At 40.1% G+C, this 21,908-nt stretch overlaps 1 protein-coding gene across 3 annotated transcripts in view; it reads left to right on the top strand.

Annotated features, from left to right (window-relative positions):
* Positions 1-21,908, top strand: part of cacnb2a (calcium channel, voltage-dependent, beta 2a) — a 66,653-nt gene that overhangs the window by 4,283 nt on the left and 40,462 nt on the right. For 2 of the 3 annotated variants that reach the window (XM_015056037.1, XM_015056061.1), the window contains exon 2: positions 578-667. In XM_015056037.1, the coding sequence (XP_014911523.1) occupies positions 578-667 (90 nt within the window). Of the gene's footprint in view, positions 1-577; positions 668-10,045; positions 10,310-21,908 lie in introns of those variants that run through there. The other variant, XM_015056070.1, reaches the window with a different exon arrangement.

Raw genomic sequence — 21,908 nt, 5'->3', positions numbered from 1 at the left:
CCCCTCCCCTGGTTTTTTTTTTTTTTTTTGTGACCCCCCCCCCCCCCCCCCCAAATATCTTCAGTTTTAACAGTTTAGTTGATCACCGGTATATATTATTTTCTGCGCTTGTTCTCATGACGTTTAGCTGAAGTGGGGCTGTTGAGGAGCAGCTCTCTGTGTTCTCGTTTTATATGCATATTTAACATGTCCCAGGGGAGTGAGCTAGACTGAAAGGCAGGCTGGAAATAAATGTCTGTTATTCAGTTGCTAATGACAACATATGAGCATTTGCACTCCAGGCTACGTTTCCAACCCCTTCATCTTACTGCAGAGAAAGTGGACCACCCACATAATTGCCATCATTCTGTGAAATTGAACGAATGTTACACCTGAGAGAAAACAATTGTATTATTGAGTTAACAACGATTTGATGGGCTATTTAAAATAGTACGTGTAAGACCACATCTGAGGACAAACTCTCAAGCAGTTACCTCTGAAGATGGCATTTTCTGTTTTTCATACCTGTCTTTGGTTTGCCACTTTTCATTTTGTTGGAGAAATATTTCTTTAAATATGTGTCATTTTGTCTCTTTAGACTGGCAAGGGAGCCAGGAGGAAAGGTCGGTTTAAAGGATCCGACGGCAGCACTTCCTCTGACACTACAACAAACAGCCTTGTTCGGCAGGTAACTACGGCATTAAGTTTTATTTTAAAAACCCTTTCGACATTTTCAGTTTGCATATAGTGGGTACTTTTGATATGTGCTTTTCCAACACCTGGGAACAAGTTTCCATTATTTTGTATACAAACTTTATTTTTGTCACCATTAATTAGGTGCCAACTTGTTTTCACTCCCCACTGAACTGCAAAAACTCACAGAATGTAAGGCGATGGACGGATGGACGGACTGATACAAGTTTATATATAATAAATCTGCAAATACACATTTTTTTTAAATCCATAATTAGTTTCCTTGTATACCCAGAGCGGAAATCAGATTCCTTACTTTTTCCGGACTGCACAGTAACCGTTCAATGAGATGCACTTTGATGTCTTGTATGCGTTTTCTTTTCCTTTGGAGTCCAACACTTGTGTTTGTGTGTGTCTGAGGTTTTTTGTAAACAAATTGACAGCAAAAGCAATTCAGCTCAAGAGCTCAACCTCAGTCATCATCATCCATCACGGAGAAGATGTGCACAGCTGCGAAAGGCTTCTGTAAACACCTCTGGGTACGTTGTGTTGAGTGGAAGTCTCTCGTCTTAGCTGCATTCTGGTGTGGCTGAAGCTTCAACTCAGCGGTTTGTTATAAAGCAGACCCTGAGGGGAACATATTTAATGAGCCTGCTCTTTGTTGAGCTGACCTGCAAAGGGACAGGACAGGTCGGGATGAGGATGCACACTGCTGAATAGTTCTGCCTTTTTTGGAGGAGGCATGGGTTGTCTTGTCTTTGGCATGGCGGCGGCAGAGAGACGGGAAGCCGGAGCAGATCAGGACAAAATGGCACCTCCTAGACGGCCATCTGCTTCGTCTCAGCGCTTCACAGAAGCTGCTTAGTAAGAAATTGCCGGATTGTACCACCACCACCCCTGGGAGCTCATTCCCATTCCCACAGTCCTTTTCCTAAATGAGGATTTTCCCTGCAGTCTTAGTCGTCTCTTAAGTGGGAAGGGATTGGTCATCCCTTTACTTTCTTACACCATCATCTAAAGAAAGATGTGGCTGTTTATTAGCACGGGGATGTGAAGATGAGGTCAGCGAGGACCTTGTATGCTGAACAAAAATATCCTCCTTTACATATTTGCTGCGGGACGATCCCAGAAATAGCAAGCTTTTCCGTAACCTCCCCTCTGTTTGGATAATAATGTAAACACTGTTATTCAGCTGTGGTGGCAGCTCTGACCTTATTCTTCCTTTTATTTGTTGTGAATTATAGTTCTCCTTTCTGTACAAAGAAGAAAACTTAGCACAAAACTTACACCGTCTTGGATTGAGTCACACAAATCAGTCTTCTTGTCTTTTTTGATCGGAGATATAACAACTTGCCACCAGTAACCAAGAGTTTAGAATAATGTTGAACGTTCCTGCTTCCTGTCTGACCTTTTATTTCTGCACTTTTATAAATGTTTCGGACCTGTAGGTGTCTTCGGAACATCTAATATGCGTTGCTGTTTGATCGATCCCGTACAGCCCCAAGCGTCAGCTGCAACTTCCGCTAACTTCTCACGAACAGCTCCTGCAGGACAGAATTACTCATGCCGAGAGACAGAGAGCTGGTTGCGAGAGAGAGGATGAGAGATGCTCCCTGTGGTCACGGCCCGATGCCCTGGGGGGAAGTGTGGAGGAGGCTGGGAAGGATGAAGGGCCATGCCAGACATGACTGCTCAGCCGTGGGAGTAGCGAGGTCAGCGTTTAACTAGAGCTCACCGCTCTATTGAGAGGGGATTAGGGCAACACTGACTCAGATTTGGTAGAAAATGTAAACATCTAGAGGTAAATGGTTTGATATTTTCGTGGAGGTGGATTAGTTTTGCTGTGGAACTGTGTGGTTTGCTAGCACCTGCCTGTTTTTAGATGTGCTGAAGGGCTTTAGTCCCTTTTGCAGTGTAGTTTGCTGTTTAAATCGAGTCAAGCTTTGGCATTCACTTGTCAAAGTGCAAGGTACCAGAATGTAGCCTGCGTGTTACTGGCTTGCCCATCCATTTTTTTTAAGGTACCTTGTTTCAGTTCTGCACACTGCACAAATATTTATCATGGACTCGTGATGAAGTTTTGTCTTTATACTTGAAATCTTGAAACCAGCAGGTCCTGGGTCCAAATCTGGGTCTTATAAAGCATTCATATCCTCTCCTGATGCTCCAACTTTGATTTTCCCTAAACTGCTTTCAGAAGTGAGTGTGTTTGTGCATGACTGTGTGTGTGGTTTGGCTGGAATGGCAACATGCTTCTCGATGATTGATCATTGGAGATCGGTACCATAGCTTCCCTGACAAGGACTGTGTCGGTGCTGACAGTGGTTGGCTCAGTTCTTGAGTGTAAGTAAGAGCTAAACAAAGTAATTGTCACCAACTTTACTATAAATACATACAATGTTTTTATTTATTTATTTTTTAATAGGTTCAACAATATAAAGAGCCATACTACATTTTCCCTCTGGTCAGTAAAATGTCACCAATGGTCTGTTGAAGCTGTGAAGCTTATAGAAAGCCTGAAAAGTGACTGTGAGCAGTAAAAAGGCTAAAATTATGTTAATTTTTGGATATTTCCTGTACATTTACACTTTCACTCAATTAAAATCACCATAATGTTTATTTAGTTCATTAGTGAAGCTTCTATGTCACATATATTAATTACAGTTGGTGTCGGTACATCTGACTGTGTGGACAAGTTCCAAGTCCTACTGGAAAGTAAAACTCACAAGAAAGCTTGTGAGCAGAGGGTAGCATGAAATTCACTAATGTGGCAGATTAGCGAATGGCTAGAAATGATAAAACTCAGCAGACATCAGATATGACATGGCCTCCTCTCGACTCTTCCTCCTGGGTTTTTGAAGTTTGATTTTCATATGAAATGCATAATAGACTGTCATTATATTGTCCCTCTCTTACAGCAGAGCTGACAAGGCAGAGAGCCAGAAACGGAGAACAAAACAAACAAAATCCAAACAGATACTTTGCTGTACTGTGAGCCATTAGATTGTTGCCCTTTGCAGTGATTAAGAAAATGACTAACCTTTTAAAGCAGAAAAATGTTGTCATGTCAGTCTTTTTTTAGACTGTATTTATCTCTATTTATTTATTTACTTCTGTCTTAAGATGTCAGTTTGTCTGCGCTCAGCAGATCGGGTTATACATACAAAAGTTTCATTCTGACCTTTTATATATCAGTAAGTCATATGCTGTAATCTTTTTAGTTCACCCCATAAGCAGAAGTAGCAATCTTGCGTTGATTATATTTGCTTTATTTCATTAATTCACTAAAATACTCCCTTTTCACCCCTATTCCTTTCCAAAAGCATAACAAGCAGCTATTGAGGAGCTTTAGCCAGTATAAATGAGGATACAGAAACACAGTTCAATCAGTGATTTTTTTTTTTTATGTAACTCCGAGCGTTACGTCATAATTAACCTCTTGCTTCTTCCCACACTTATGTAGATGTAAATGGTTGCTTCAAGTTGCCCACTTCCACTTTCTGTTGCCCGCCTCCTGCTTCTTTCACTCCATCTTTTTCACAAACGTCTCATGATTCCATCTACAGCATTACTGCCGTGTAATTTTACTTATTGTACCACCTTTACCAATAAATGTCGCTCAAACGTTCAAGAGACAACAAAAATACACTTTTTTTACTCTTTCTTTATGTGCGTCTCTCTATTTTCTGGACTGTGTTAACTCCAAATGGTAATTTATATTCTGTGATTAGAAGTTAATTCCTCGCACCAAAATCTTTGTGGATTCTATAACAGAAGTAAGAGTCTTGAAGATGCTGTGGACACTTTTATCATTTGTCACAGTGGCACAAGACTGACATCTAGTGGTAAAATATATCATTGCTAGCATATAATCAGATTATCGTCTTAACACCTTGAAATGCGAATGAAACCTACGTTGCATAGCCTGTTCAAACTCATAACTCTGTATATAAGATGTCATATAGTTTCATTTGTTTTCTTGACTCGTGTTGTTGATGCAACGTAATAGGATTGCATGTTCTTGTAATGCTTTGTGCAAGCTTCCATGTGGAGGATACAGCCTCAGTTAAAAAAAAAATAAATCTTGATTCACTTTTTAAAGTTGATTAAAGCTCTCTCTCTTTTTATTTTTTATTTTTTGGTTCTTTTTTTATTGAATTTGTTGCACAGCGATCCAAATTTGTGTTTATCTTTTGTTGGCTCTACATCATCTTGCATTTTTTCCAGTGTTACCACACAGAGCCTACACCCATCTTCGGTTTCTTCTGGGTTGCAAACGGCTCTGTTAGCTTTGGCTTCCTGCACTGCTGGGCAAGAGCCAGCAACTTGGCTAATGCAGCTTACTCCTCCAGCAGTTCAGCATCTGGATGGGGAAAGAGTGCTGCGAGTCAGAGGAACTCACTGTGGTTAGCTGCTGATTGTATTCCTAGGTTTTTGTGCTTACAGTTTTATGTCCAAAACAGTTACTTTCCAGAGGGCCTTTGTGGAAGTTTACCATGAAATATCAGACCTACGAAAAGTGATTTTAAATATTATGTGGAAGCAGTTTCATAATATAACGAATTTGTAGCCTCTACAATATATTTATATTGAAAATGGCTCGTCTTTCAATGAAATTGAGGAATTTTTGAATCGGTTTGGGATTAAATTAAATTATTTACTAGTCTAAAACTTATTAGCTGGTTGCTAGGGTACTGCAGAGCTCCTATCTTTGGTACAAATGAGACAGGAGGAGAATCATTGTCGATTTGTTAATATCTAGGGAGCTCTTATGTCTGTGTGACCTAAAGCAAACATGTTTGATCCAAAAGTGTCTCATAGGAAAGGGAAGCTAAACATAGTTTAGAGGGCAAAAGTTTAATCTAATGAAACTCTGAAGTAAATGCTTAGAGTTTTGTTTATTTTCATAAAACTTAAAAAAAAACTGGGATAGTGGCCGTTTTTATCTTTTGTTTTCATCCAGAAAAATCCCCCGAGGGAAACGCTGACCTCCTGTCTTGTTTGCCTGATATGTGTCAATCAGAGGAAAGAGGATGTGGGGAACATCATGAAACAAACAGTTTAACCTAACTGTTGCAAAGAAAAAAAAAATGGTGTTGAGAGGTTTGTGGGAGAGATCAATGTCTTTGCAGATCAGAGTTATGGTTTGTGAATATTTCTGTGATATTCCAGTTGTGATGCTTCGATGCTGCGATCGGCTTCAGATTCACATGTAGCCGAGGTAGGTGATGAACAGCTGATCTCGGACGGGCATCTGATCCGTGCTAACTCGAACTTCGTTGCAAATCTTCGTTGGTGCTTTACAGGCAAGGGTGAACTTCTCATCCCGTGCAGGTTTTGCTGTTGCATCCTGAAGAAGCAATTTGGAAACCCAATGAAGGCCGACGGGATGGATTTTCTAGAATACAGTAAGACACAAAGTCAGTCACAAGAGGACACTTGCAGCATAATGACTAACATCAGATTGCTTCAACCAAGTTGGACAATCTGGCAACGCCGAGAAGTCATGCTGGTCCTCTAAGCTTGTGGCCTGATGAAGTGATTGGAAACACTCGAGAGTGGAGCCCAGGAGGAACAGCCCCACTCTGATGAGGAATTAGCAGCACAGGGAAAGGAGGGAGACACCGGAGTAGGGGACAGCGTAGGAAAACAAAATCACTTAATCACTTTATGACAGAAATTAACAGATTTTTAGTATGTAGAACAAAAGTGAGCGTGAGAGAAATCTATTGGAAGCACAATGGGTTATTAAAAGATTTTTGATTAGTTTTTTTTTTGTCCCCTCAAAGTAGTCCTTTTATAAGGCACTCAAAACTTGTTTGAAATGTGTAATGAGCAACTTTGTTGTGCTTAGTATAAAGTTTGTAGACTGCTGTTAGATCACTGAGGCAGCTTTAGCACTTTATGAAGGATTTTAAGTGCTTGGGATGTGCTTAACTAAGCTTAATTTGCCTAATCTACTCAATATAAAAGATGTTGGGAGGGGGAAAAATGGCACTCTTTGAAGTTTAACTTGCTGAAGTTCTTGTTGTAACTTGCTATGTTTGCTTACAAGCTAAATCAAGAGGGAATGTTTATTTCTACTGTCCAGCTTGGAAAATTTCATATTTTGTTTTTAGCAAGTTTTTTTTTTTGTTTTTTTTTAAAGGATTCAGTCTTTAACTTGTCAAAATCTCCATCAAAATGAGAAATCTAGTAAGATCAAGTTGTTCAGAAACATCAACAAGATTTTTGGAATTTGCCAGTTTTCTGCCACTTCATGTGGTGTCATAGAAAACAGCGGAGTTGCTGGTTCAGACCCCAATACATGTCATCTGCCCTGCTTGCTGATGGTGGTCAGCTCAATGGTAGCCTCACTTCCCATCAGTCTGCCCCAGAGTAGCAGCGGCTACCTTGTAGCTCTCCACCAGGGGTACGCAATGGGTGAATGACCGATCGTACTGAAGCGCTAAACAAGTGCGGGCTATTTCCATTTATCAAAACATTTCAAACAAGCTACTAGAACAAAACAAAATCTATGAAAAACGCGTTATGCATAGAAAAGCGAGAACCTCTCGCACTGATCCATAACGAGTGTGTTTAATTACGTCAATTTGGTGTTTTTAATCAGAAAATGGAGTAATTTAATAAACTTGTTCCCATGTATTAAAAGCCTGCTCCTGCTGCCTGGGTGATTAATTGATGCTGTCATGATTGTACAGAGAGAAATAAACACATCTTAGCTTTTTTATTAGTACCATGATTAGACTGAGTTTGTTTATTTTATGCATTGAGCAAAACCCAAAGCAGGAGTAAATGCATCCTTTAAGTTCTAAAAAAAAGCAAAAAAAAAAAAAGCAAATTGTGATTAAAATGAAAGCTGCTTTTTTCTGTGATGTTGCTCTCCAGAGTTATTATTGGCACCACTTGGTGAGCGATGATTATGTCTTAACAGTGACAGGCTCTGACAGGTTAGCTGATATATAGTGCTCCCCTCTCACTGTAAGGTCTGCAGTTTTGCTTATAATGACGCCTTTTCATCACAGCAGACACATGTCAGCCCATGAAGTATTGGCTGCAGGAAGCTTTGACCCTGATGAACGACGTTGCCAGGTTCCTGTTAGGTTCTGTATTCGTCAAGCCTGGAGAAATATGTAAATACTGATATACTGTCATGGATGAGCACGAACTGTCACAGCTGACGGTGTGCGTTTTGTTCGCTGGTGTCGGAGGAGAAAAGAAATACCCAGATTCGAGAGAGAGAGAGAGAGAGAGAGAGAGAGAGAGAGAGAGAAAAAATATATTTTACTTGTTTTTATTTTCTTTGGCAAAAACCACAACCTACATTATTAATGAGGAAAACTGAGTTGAGCTCAAATTAAACAATTGCATCGCAGCCTAATTCACTTCTGCATAATCTTTGTTTGTACTAGAAACAACAAAACATTTTTAGTTTTCCCTTTTTTTTTAATACGCCTGGAGAGATTTGACACAGATGTTCACATTAAACAGTGTATTTGATTAAAAAAGATTAGATTTTAACATCCCTTCAAATTCCAGTTGCAAAAACTGGTGTACCAAGAGACGATCCATTCATGAACAGGGAGAAAAGGCTCCTGTCCAGGACCTTCTTGCTGCAAAGGCCAACAGCGCTCACAGCTGAGCATCTTCAGTAGCTGTGCTCTGAATTTTGATCGCTTGTCTTTCTTAAGTTGCAGTTTATATGGCAATGCCACCAGCTGGCCCTGAACGGGTTCCGCATTATTATTAGGAAGCCATTTATTCTTGTCTGGATGGAGATTGTTGCTTGAACTTTAGATCGGTTTAAATAAAAAGTAGACGGTTTCTAACAATAAATTCTGAGAAATGCAAAAGGCTTGCTCTCCGGCTACCTTTTTATAGTGAACGTTGGATTGTGTGATGGCACAGAGAATAGAGATCATCACCACAACAACTAACATGTCCACGATCAAGTGTGAAGTAGCTATTATCAGACTAAGATGACATTTTAACTTTTCTTTTTTTCTGCTTATAATTAATTTATCATATCTGCCTTGTTTAAATGTTGTTTCAAAAGCATGTATTATTTATTTCTAATCAATAGTTGGACTTTCTATCAGGGATGTACCGACCAGAAACGCCTTGACTTGCCGATACCAATTTTAGCCACTTCCACTTTAATTTTATTATAGTATAAGAAAATGCGAAACAATTATTCAAATATTATTTTCCAGCTTTCATGCTCTGAGTGATTATTAATTATTTACTGTATGTGTATAAAAGAGCAGTTGCAGTAACACCAGAATTTACTAACATGAAAAACATGAAAAGATGGCAGCCACCTCTAAAACTCTCCAGTAATGTGACGGATTTTCTGTTGGCAGGTGAATTTAATTTTTTGTTAGGAAAGAGACTGGGTTGCTGTTCTGCTCATGATCAAAGTTAATTTAAGACTAGCTTGTGATTCAAATTTATGAGATGATTTATTTATGGAAAGATTTAGCATCTCATGAAAGATGCATATTTGTTGTTGCGATGTTTCAAATGGGATCAATTTCAAGGGGGGTAGGAATACGCTAGCAGAGCTCTGTATGTCTTCAAGCCCTGAAACGAGGAGAGAGAAAGTAATTTTTGTCTATCACTAACTAACCAGGAGAAAGTCTTTCATTTGGGAGGAAAGACAAGAGTGTGTGTGATTTAAAACAGCTCACACCAACAGTGCTGCTACAGTCGCAACTGAAGTGTGCAAATGACTTCCCTCCGGTGCATAAGCGTGGACGGGCTGCGGCTCTGCTCTCTTTGTAACATCAAGGCAGAGTCCAGCCTTTTAAGCCGCCACGTCTCGTCTCAGTCCGGCCCCATCATCCACACCTGAATGCATGAAAGCTGCTGCATTGCAAATGAGAACCGAGTGATGACACAGGCGCTATCCGGGGACAAAAAAGTAACTTCACGAAGCCTGTGCGTGTGTGTGTGCGTGTGTGTGTGCACATCTGTATGTGTATAAAGCTTTTAAAGTAAGAGCAGAGTTGTGAATCAAAGAGGCGTAGTGACTCGTACATTGGTCTATCAAGGACACTTAGAACTCCACCTCCACCTCCCATGCTGCTGAGAAGAAACTTCTGTGCAACGAATAGGTCAAAATCTACTTGCAGCTAAAACAGCGTGCCAGCCTGCGACTGACTGCCACAGCACAGCAGCGCTGCAGAGGATTTGGCAGCACAAAAGATGTGCTGGAGCGTGGACAGATTCTGGAGTGGGGTAAACGGTTTAGGCATGCACCTCGCTGGCGGACGGCGGGAGCCCTGCTGCAACAGTCTGGAGATGGGTCAGCAGGGGAGGATCACAATCTGACTTTCTGAATCATCCGAACTGGGGGGTGGGGGGGGGGAGTGGATGAGGTGGAGGGGCTGGTGAGTAGGACAGTCCTGTACTCTCTTGTCTCACTCCTGCAGTGTGTGTCCTTGGCATTTGTGTGTGTGTTTCGGTGGTCCGCAACGCTGTGGATCAAGTCCGCACGCATGGATCGAGGCTGAGCGTCGCAAACCGCCTCTGCCTGATGGGGAGTCTGTGAGACGGCCGCCCATTCCTCCCCTCCCTGGTCCCCTTCATGCCGTGCTGTGGGCTGGGCCATCGCCGGAGAGCAGAGCTTCCATATGTGAGTTTGATGCTCTGCTCCTGATTTATCACAGGGCGGGGGGGAGGGGGGGTCCCGAGGAAAGATAAAAAATTAAAAAAATGCGACGAAGGCAAAAATGGGCATCCTGTGCAAATTAATAATCTGTTTTCTTTCAAATAACAGTCTGAGATGAGGTTTGCTGTGTGAATAATTTATTGGAGAACATGCTTCAAAGCACCAGCTTTCCTTCTTGATTTAATCACTGCTCTGCGATTTTTAGATTGTATTCTGAAAGAGTCCAAAATGCTGCATCATTTAGCTGAGTTTTTTTTTTTTTTTTCTCAGTTGCTATATGCTGAAAGTTTCCAGCATCCAGCCAGACATCATAAATGTTTCATTCTGTATTTATTCTAGGCTTTGCACGGAGAAATGAGATGGTGACATGTTTGAACACAGTGGCTTCACGTTTAATTATTACAGAGACAAGCTCAGTTGACACTTTGACTTTATTGGCCACTGCTGGTTTATTGTTGTTTGTTTGCTGGTGTCTAAAATTAGAAATGTCACACGGCAGTTTGTTCCCAACAGTCATTCTGTAGAGATTTGTACGCTTAAACCAGCCTTTCGTCATTTGAGTAGATTCTCTAAGTGCTTTCACTTGTACTCTCTGTGGGAAGAGATATTTTCTGCTTCTGTTCTCTAAACTGGAGTGGTAGATGCTTTTCAGCCAATGCTTTTCGACTGCAGAGAAGAATTGTTCACGCTGTTTGAGTTCTCCACTAGATGGCCTCGTTATGCTTTTGAACTTTATACTCACATGAGAGCAAGTGCTCGCAGTGCAAAGGCATCAACAAAACTGTTCTACACAGACTTAATGTCCCAACATTATTGAGACAATGATTACATTTTAGTAACGCTGAATTTTCTTAACGTATTGCTTAAAATGAGTCATTTCAACATTGGAGACAGTAGTTCTTCGAGTACAGGAACACTGTGTTCCCATCACATAAAACGGGATAACAAAGCGCACATGGATTCATACTTGGTTTTTAATTGTGCTGTTTTGTTCAGTTTTATCCTACACCTGGCTTTGGGGTTTGAAGTGTTGGAAAGGCATGATAGACTTTCAAAAAGGCTTTAAATGTAATGGCGCCATTACTGCTGTTCAGTGTTTTTACTATGAACATGCAATCTGCTTTAATCAATGAAATTACTAATAATTACATTCTTTGCATACAGTCTTTGATGCACTTAAGATGTTAATATAAATGTAACTTCTTGTCCAGTTCAGGATAAAAAGTAAGAATGGAGATTTTTATTTATTTATTTTTTTCCCTCATGACTGATCACTTATTTCTGTCCTGCAAATAGCATTAAAGTTAACAAAATTATTGCTATATACACTTGAAACCAGATGAGAAATGAAGTTGAGATGGTCCCTCGAATCACATCTTTGCGTCAAATGTTTTGGATATTCTTCCACAAGCTTATTAACTTTTTTTTTTTCTTTCAAGATTTTTTGTCCACTTTCTCCTGATACTTCTGGTGTGGCCGGGTCAGGTTTGTGGGCTGCCTTTCTATGCCCACAAACTCTCTACGGATTCAGGACTTGATAGCCGCTCTAAAACATTGATTTATTGTCTTCAAGCCACTTTGAATCTAATTTGGCTGTCTGATTAGGGTCATTGTCCATTTGGAAGACTAAAATGTTCCCAAGTTTGAATTCCCTGATATATCCCCTTGAAAGTGTATTTTAAACAGCATAAACATAGTTTTATTTTTCTCTAGTAGTAGTGATTTCTTCCTTTCTGAGTGGACTTTCAATCCATATTTGTAAAACTTGTGTCACTGTGGATAATGACTCCCTTTTACCCACTTCTGTCAGCACCTCAACAGTGTCTTCTAATTTTTTTCTGTGGTGTACTTCTCCTCTAACCCACTCCGAGATGTTTTAAAAGAAAAAAAAAAGACAAACTCTATTCAGAGTCCTACAGTTTGGTCACACCGCTTGGATTTATGTTATGCAATGTTTACTGTACGACTGAGCAAGCTTTAATTTAACAGATGATTGGATTGTTGCTGGCCCATATCTTGAGACACTAGTAAAGAAGTGCATGACTAAAGGGTTTGCATGAAAACAAGCATTTGCTGTGGCTGAGGATCTCTACCAGCATGTGTTTGTTTGATGACTGGGCAGAAAAGAACCATGAAGAAATTAATATAATGAGCTGGACTGTTGGCTGGGGGAACTGGGTGGCTGAACTTCAGAGGACTCCAGCTGCTGTGACACAGCCCTCAGTCTATGACACCCCTTCTCACGTTTCCAATATGGGGCACCAAACCGCCGTTTCACATCTGAAATGGGGCAGAACACAATTCTGCTCTGGATGGAATGTGGAGCACAGAGACCCGGCCGGATGGGAATCTGTCTAAAAGACTTGGTAGCCAATCCCAGACACTCCTCATGGAAAGTCGGCTAATTGAAGACAGCAGGCCTGCTTTCGTTCCCCAATTTGTATTCAAGGTTCTCCTGCTTACCGTGAAGCAGCAGCAGAAACCCGAATCAGGATCAGGGTTATGAGATCTCAGCAAAATCCGCTCAGATTAATTGGATCCAGCGGCCGGTCTCAGAGCCCTGCCATTATTTTGCCCTTTTTGTTTTTTTTAAATGCACACTCGTCCTGTTCCTGGTCATCACTGACATTAATAGGCAAGAGATAGTGTCATCATCAGACAATGTTTTAGTCTCAACCAGCTCATTTGACACTTTCTGACACAACGTGGAAAGTAAACCTGAGTTATAACGCAGAATAGTGTAATTTTTTATTTTTTTTTTAGATGAACTTTCATGGTAAAAGTGTATGCTGGAATTCCTTTTTTTTTTTTTTCTGCCACTGGGAAGCACGCCCAGTGAGGTGAGTCCAGCCAGCACAGAGTTTACTGCAGCAGGGTTTCCTTGGCAGCAGCTACACGTTCTTTCACTTTTCCAGAGCATGTAGAAATTTCCGGAAACCGAGCGACTAATTGGTCACAAAGGCCCCTCAGGAATGTCTCAGATTTTTTTTTTTTTCATTGCCATTGCATAATGTATCTCGTCATCGGAATGGAAAGTGTGATATATATCTGTGGAGGTATTCACAGCGTATAGCTCGATTCCAGCCTGGAAACACTGATGTCAACGAGATCTTGCATACAGACTTACGGTGCTGCAGTTACGACTGTCTGAGTTTTATGCATTTCACTGGTCTGGAAAAAGTGAAATAATGGCTGGAAAGCCTTAGCATTTTCTTAATATATCTTAAAATCGATTTAAACCGCTCTAATGATTACTAATGTTTTTTTTTTGAATGTTTATATAGTTAATTTTAACTGTATATTAGAGTTTAATCTAATTAATATGCACTTTCTATAACAGTGTGCTAAATCTTGTTGCTCTATTTGTTTCTTTCATATTTTCCTACATTTTCTACAAAGAAATGTTAGTCAGGTTTATTCTGGCAAACATTATTTTAGCCCAACGCATGAGTGACAAAGTTATGTCACTTTTAGTCCACAGGTTTGCTTGGCCTTTAACCAAATAGATGATTGACCGTTGTCCAGAGTTAACACCTACTTGTACCAGCTGAGAATTAACATTAATAACTTTAACATACTATAAACCTAGATGAACTAAACTAAGAGAACAAAGGACTATGGAGGAACTGGCAACTTTTTGTGACACAAGTCGCAAAATGTAGAGCAGCTGTAACTGTGTGTGATGATATGTTGCTACATATACAGCAATTTGCCATGTGTGTCTGCCTCCCATAATGCACTATGTTTGCAGCTATCAGAGAAAAGCAGCTGCTCTGAGGGCTGCAGTGCTGTCATCTTTTTTTTTTTTTTTGTGAGGCTTGTAGTTTCTGGCACAGACTGCTTAGAAATTCCATCTTTAGGTGTCGTCACATTATATAACAGCACTACACATGTCTTTAGAGAGGAATGTCTCTCTACGTCCTCTGGTGTTTGTTAAGCTGTGGTGTTTGTTTGTGGTGTTTGCTAGTTTTTTTTTCCCCTCTCCTTTTTTGTTTAAAGACTAATTTATGCTTTTTTTTTAAAAAAAAAAAAAACATACAAACACAGCTACCGTCGTTCCTATTTTTATTTATTTATTTTTTTCCATTTAATTTTCGGTCTTAAGTGACCACTGGCAAATTTGCTGGCTTTAATTTCCCAACATGATTAAATCTGTGTAAAAGCGTGTAGTTTTGCTGACTTTAGACTATTAGAGCTCACACCTCTGGCAAGGATGCCCAAACTGAGCATCACTGGAAACAGGAGCAGATGTTTGTTGAGGCCAATTAACAGCATTGAGAAGAAGACAACCTTGTGCACTGGAGGGGGGTTTGCTGGCTAATATGCATGCTATAAAATTAATTAGATTGACAGACATGGATCGCGAGCTGTGCTTTGCCTCGATTAACTTAGATTTTTTTTTTTTTTTGCATGCTATTTTTAGTGTTCTCTGATTTTAATGAACTGTCTTTCATCCTCATTTAGGTCATATTTTCCCCACACAAACTGTAACATTAGACATGACTTTTAATTGGATACGAGTTGTTCCTTTGTAAAAAGTTAAATGTCCTTTTTTTTTGTCCTAATTTTACTGACTAGGTAATTAACAAATTACCATATTATTAGCCACACGTACTCAGTCTTGCAGTCATTAGTTGTGTTAAGGTAATTATTGGAGTGTAAAGTAATGTCAGTAATGCGTACTACACCCAAGCATTCTTCCATGACTGACTAAACATTCAAAATGTCTTCCAGAGATCCTTGCAACATGTCAAGGAATATTTGTCCAATAAAACCAAAACTATGGACTGAAATTGAGTTTCCTGACACATGCTCATACTTTGTTTCAATGGCAGTAAAACTGCCAGATTCAAGCCTGAAGGCAATTAAGAGCCTGGGGACTTGGATGTACTTGGATGCTACATCAGAGATATGTCAGCATATTTCAGGCAAGAAGAAGCAGACATTTTGTTTTTGACAAGCAATTCCCTGTTCAAATTTTAAGCACCAGCGTAATCTTCATCTTATAATCCGCTGCACAGGCCACAAGGCTTATCTGAGTGCTGTTGAAAGAGAGATTTTTAGTAAAAAATGAATGCTATTTTTCCTCCTACAGAGTGTGATGAGAGAGAGATGATTTTACCCTCCATTGTACAAGCCAACAAACTAAATGCATCCACAAAGCTGATTAGAGATGCACCAATTAGCTAGAGACTGGAAGTGGTCAGTTGTCTTCTTTTGCTCTTTGGTGATCTATATAGATCAACTGCTGGAAAATGGGTGGGGAAATATCATCCACTAAATGCCTCAAAACTAATAACTCATGTTCAGTCTGTACACCCACATTACTCGATAGCATACACTTGTTTCTACTTAAAAAGATGAGATAAAGGTTGAGTCTACACACATTGATAAATATCTCATTATTAATTTCTGAAATCTGCTATCTGCTACTTGGTGAGACAGTAGCATAATGCCATTATAAGAGCAAACCTCAGTATCTTGAAGAAGTCCCTTTTTTTTTGCAGTTAACGTTACATCAAATATACATAAAAACTGATTTAAAATACACTAACTTCAGATAGACGTTGTTTTGTTGTGCAGGACACTAACCATTTTTGCAGACGCTGATCAATTTCAGCTAAGTTTAGCTTTTAAAATCAAACTGTGCAGCTCTTTTTAGTGTAAGTGACGGGGGAAGCTGTAACAAAAGTGAGTGAAGCAGGAATCCAGAGGGGTTGAGATCAAAGTCTCATTTATTCCTTGCGGTTCATAAAAGAGAGGATTTAATATAATAAAATCTATTACAAAAGACATCAAAGGCAGCGCCGCCTAGCCTTTTTCTTAATATCTGTCCAGGTATTTGTCTCTTAGCAAAAGGGCACCATGACAACAGATAGTAGTCAGGTGACAAAATGCTCCCCTGGGAGAATAAGAGCAGAAAATACCGGACGGTAATGAGTGGAAAAGGAAACTACAGTAGATTAAGCAACTCCAATTTTACTTATTTATTTTTTTATGTCTGTTGCTTGTTGTTTATTTACTCACTGATATCTGTTTTGTGTACTTGACAATGGAGAGCTCTGTTCTCTCCTCCAGAGAGTCACTGTCTTCATCCTAATACTTCTATAAGCTCACCCTCGGGAGCTGGCCACGGCAATCTGCTCTGCGATTGGGCACATGCTGTGGCTCAGGAGGGCGGGCTTAAAACTGAAGGGATGCTTCATAATAGTAAGCTTAAATTCATAACCAGTCCATCAGGTCACATAGCGCTGGCATCAGAAGGAGATACGGAACATTTTCACCCGGTTTTGGGTTTTTTTTTTTTTTTTTTTTGCCTTGTCAAGGAGCCCGAAGAAGTCTGTGAACTTTCTTGTTACCCCATGCAGCGGGACTGGAGACTTGTCAGACGCAGTGTTCAGTACGAGCGGACACGGTTCCCTTGTGGGTTTGCAGGACAGAAAATGACCCATGGCTGAGCTTGACTTACCCCCGGGCCATCAACCTTTGAACCCGCTCAGACACGCCCAAGAAGAAGGTGGTTGGGCTGACATCTGCTGAGGACCTGGGTTCCTCTCGCAACTCCACCGGCCCGCACTTGTTGCCATGATCAAACAAAACAAAAATAAAAATGTCTCATGGGTAAGTGGACCTTTGTGTAATTTTACCCTTTTGGAGTGATTGCTTTGGGGTTTTTTTCCCCTTCAGAGCAGCTGAAAATCACAATATGTAGCATTGTACATTGGAACTAATGAGATGTATTGTGTTTCTGACGTGCATTATTATCCTTGATTTCTAATGCTTTGGGACCTTTTGGCTGTTCCAAAGAGGGGCTTAGAGATTTAGTTATTATATAACTACAAGTTACTACAAGTCCACTTTATGAAATCTAGTCATTAAGGCTGCTTAAACTGCCTATTTTACAAACCCCCCCCCCACCAGAAAAAACAAGTTATATTGTCAAGATTACTTAGAAAACAAACTCTAGCTTCTGAGAAAAGGTTTACACGGTGAAAACATGAATAATTACATCAGATACATCAGCGTCTTTTTTCATAAGTCAGTTTTTTTTTTTTTTTAACATGTGCGTGGTTGATATCTGATTCCCTGCCAGTGCAGATGGATCAGGGGAGATTATAATGAGAGTGGCTTTGCTGGGGATGAAATCGGCTACTTGGAAGTGGGGGAGAAGTGGCAGGAAATGTAGGATGGAGGTAGGGCGTACGATTGGATGCACTTCCTGTATGATTTTCTTGACACATTTACTGGTTATTTACATATATATATGTATAAAAAGGATGTTCTACCTCTAGCTTTTTATTTAAATGTAATTAACGGAGAGTCAACAGATTTACCCACACTGGTGTAATGTAAATACAAACCAAATTAATTTGCGTAACACACTGAAGTCTGCAGACTTGGTGATAACATAAAAATATACCAAGATTGTATTCATGTGGTGCATCTAAAGCCTAATTTAACTTCATCTCATGCATTTCCATTAATTAGCAGTTTGAATTGTCATTTTTGTGCAGCACAGTGTACACGTGGACATGTGCATAGAGATGTACTTATGTGTTTTCCTCCGGAGGGAAACACTGCTCCACTTTCCCTCAACCTATCCATATGGCACATATGTCATGCTGCTGCCTTCTGTGTCCTCACCCTGAACCTAAATACTCCTGCAACGGACAGAGCTGGAAAGCTGAGGTTGTTAACCTGATAAAATATATTCTTGGCGTGGTGGGAGAGCGACCCTCTGCTTCACACCCTGCCTCGCCTACAGTCTGTGGGAGGAAATCGGAGTACCCGGAGAGAACCCACAGATGCACAGGGAGAAAGTACGAATTTTGTGCAGAAAGACCTCATTTCGGGATTCAAACTTTAAACCACAAGGCCGAAAAGTGCCAACTATTTATTTTTTTTACGTATATTTCTACAATTGTCATAAACAGAGACCAAAAAATGTTACCAAGAGAAAAAGAAATTGAAATAAATGAACTTTTCAGTGATTTTTAAAAACATATATATATATATTATTATTACTATTTCAATAATTCAATTCAAAAGGGGAAACTAGTGTAAATTTAATGCACAAAGTGTTATATTTCAAATCAGATGCTGATGTTGGAAGAGAAGGCTGCTCACATAAGGTTGGAAGCATGAAACTGTCCCATGATGCCATTCTTTACAACTGTTTATCTGGCACTTGGTGTGCAAACCAAATGGATGCAGCTGCTTGGTCATGAAAACACGTTTAATGAAGTTCTGTACACCTTGTTTCTCAGGCTGATCTGAACACACAAAGAGCTTGTTGTCTGCAGACAACTGCTGACCTCTGCACCACATTTACCACCTAGTTCCTGAGTTGCGTTCATTTCCAGTCACATCCATGTTGTCATAAAATAAACAGATGACTAATATGGAGTTGGGAGGAAAACTCGTGACTGTGCACAGGTGGCATCTTAACGCAGTGCCGTATTGGATTTCACCGAGCTCCTGCAAACAACCACTTCTTTGAGAAATATTTGTCGATGCAGTCTGCAGGCCTAGATGCAGCATTTTCTCTACGTATGGTCTTGGAAGCGATTGGAACGCCTGAATTCAATGATTTGGACCAGTAACCAGTACTTTGGGGAATGTGGTGTATGCTTTCCTAGCTGATCAATAAAGTGACCTCACAGATTGGAAAATGTCTTGGACAAGGCGTCCCACATAAGGACAAAAGCACACACCTCCAAATTGTGCATATAGGCTGGTTTCTGAATTTGTGTTATTTTTAGACAGCCTTTTAAATAAATAATTTATTTGTTAGACTATCGAGCAGGATACTGATTTATATTTGGAGGTTCCAACAGGATATGCTGAGATGTTTCACACATTTAGTGATACATTTGTTTTGCCAATGCTTACTTGTAAAATAACTCAACCTCAGTCTGACTGCATTAAATGTATGTAGGGCAACAATTTTCAAGTCTTCCCACAGATTATGAAATGATTTTAGGTTTGGACTTTGAATAGGACATTCTCATACATTTATCTGATCTAACCCATTGCATTGTAACTCTGACTCTATGTCTAGTGTTGCTCTTTTATAGGGTGAACCTCTGCACCAGTCCAAAGGTTCTAACATTTTATTGCAAGACAAAGAGAGGAGGAGACAAAATCATTGAAAGACCTGTTCTTCAAGAAATCTTAAGTTCCACATTATAAAAGACTTGTGATAAGTTACATAAAGTAAAAACAAAAAATAAAGCTCTTTTCCTGGTCTTTCTAGTCTTTCTCTGTTCAACTGTTGTTCATCTAGATGAAAGTAACTGCATGCACTGAGTTATCAAACTTTTGCAACCAGTGGAAAAAATGAATTGCCACATTTAAGTAATTCTGCCAGATCAGTCTTACCTAAAATACAAATTCATTTTTAAGTAAGCAAAGCCTTTTTTTTATTTTTTTTCCATCACGTCAACTCGCATTACCGTTTTTAATTTTTTTTTTTTCTCGGTTGACGCTTTTTGGGTCCAGTGGTCTACCCTTCTGCGACCCGCCCATCCAGTGCATCCACTTGTCTGTCCAATAAGCCTAATGACTCTGAGGACCACGTTTATAATCACCGGGGTGGGCCGTGCCAGGCGGATTAGAACTCCAGATGGTGCTGTTACTGCCTGCCTGCCTGTCTGACCACGGATGCACAGCTGCAGGAGGTCACATGTTTTACAGCAGAAGTCCAAGCCGCTCAGCGTCATGGTGACACTGCGACTGAACGTTGCTGGTAACTGCTGAGTGCTGTTGGGAGTTTTAAGGTGTTTGCAGGATGTGTGTGCATGTGTTTTTTTTTTTTTTTTTTTTTTTATGCTGATTTAGATTGTCTCTGAAGGTTGAGTGGCCCATGCAACAGATGTCACGCTATCAAATTAAAGCTTAATGCCAAGCCAGATAAAGAAAAACACTGCAGGGCTAACCGTGACACCACAGAGCTTAAACACTTGGTTGTGTCAACTTGAGTCCATGTCAGTGTGTGATCTGCCTCTGTTGAGACTCTTTGGTCGACTTCACTCTCCTACACTGACTTGAAACGTACCATTAGAAGAGGTCTTCAATATGCTGACAGCTCACCTCCTCTGCAGTAAGTTTCATCTACAGCTGGAAAACCAATTGTATTTATTTAAGAGCTACTTGGCAGGCAGAGGAGTAGTCACCGTTATCTGTTTTGACTGAGAACGACAGTTTTTTGTTTGTTTGTTTGTTTTAATAATGCCAGGCATCAGATGTTTGCACCCCTGGGTCCTGGTACTGTGAACAGAAAGAAGAAGAAGAAAAAAAAAAAGCAGGGTTTGCATAATTCATGACAGTCGCTGCAGAGCGGAAAGGCGGCACAGGTGTTCTGCTCGTTGTGGGAGAGCAAGCATGTCAAAGAAGAAAAAGGTAAAAACAAAAGTCATTTCTATGTAAATCTACAGCTTGCTTCTCTATCCAGCGTTTATCCCTTGATCATTCACTGCACCTTCTGTCTCAGTGATAGTTCCCATCCTTTTATTGTGGCGTCTGTGCTGATGTTTGTGCATCACGATTAAGATAGTTAATGGATGAGGTCTGTCCACAGAATTTACTCTTAGTGGACTTTTTGCCTGGTTCGTTGCTGCCTTCTTTCTGCAGATTGCTGTTGGTGAAAGACAATCTGCAGGATCGTCTTTCTGACTTACAGATGAATAACTCGGGTCCAGCAGAAAAAAACAGGCTCGCTTAGCTAAACCCTCTGTTGAATCATTCAGAGAACGTTTTAGCTCCCCCCCCCGTTCTAGAAAGCTGATGCGTGCTTTGGAAGGCCTTGTCATATAAAGTCCTCTGCACATTTTAAAACTTCCTAAAAGGATTTGCTTTATAAAGACAATGCTGTAGACCCTGGAAGACATCAGAAATCATTTTTCCCTTGTAAACTTAGTGAAAATAGAGATCCAACTAAATCCCACTGCCAAAGTAAACCTTTTACCTCAGAAATGTGTTCTAAACACACCCTAGATGTACAAAAGTATCTTTTTGTATGATGATTTAACATTAACATTAACCCTTGATATGCTAAAAGACTGACGAGGATTTACGTCTCCTTAAAGGAGCGATCATTACAACGAGAGTTGGGGGATCAACTGGACGCAAACAGTCACCTCTGCTTGTGAGCGATTTGAATTTTGTCCTCCTGATTGTAAAGTTGCACAATAAGAATGGATGTTACTAAGCAGCTCAGACAGCTGGACCGTGTTGTTGCTTTTATTGCGTCCAAAGGCAACAGAAACGGACACGAATGGACAGTTTTAGGCATGACTGTTCAAACTTGGCTGCAAAATAAGCGGCTTTGTGAACATTTCAAGTTTTTGTGACTTAGAAATTGAGAGATTATTGCTGACTTTTAATGTGACATGAATCTTGTACAAGAGAAGAAAAAAAAAAGGTCAGATAAGTGCATAGGCTCTGAGAACTAATACTCGATCGAAGCACCCTTTGATTAAGTTTCAGCAGTCACCTTTTTGAGTTCACATCTGTGAATCTGCTCTTGTGAATCTGATTAACCGTAATAAAGTTCAGCCATCCC

Source organism: Poecilia latipinna, unplaced genomic scaffold, assembly GCF_001443285.1.
Source record: "Poecilia latipinna isolate Pla-1442-1.1 unplaced genomic scaffold, P_latipinna-1.0 Scaffold59, whole genome shotgun sequence".
Taxonomy (NCBI): domain Eukaryota; kingdom Metazoa; phylum Chordata; class Actinopteri; order Cyprinodontiformes; family Poeciliidae; genus Poecilia; species Poecilia latipinna.
The sequence above is the reverse complement of the archived record's forward strand: the minus strand, read 5'-3'. Positions and strand labels throughout refer to the sequence as shown.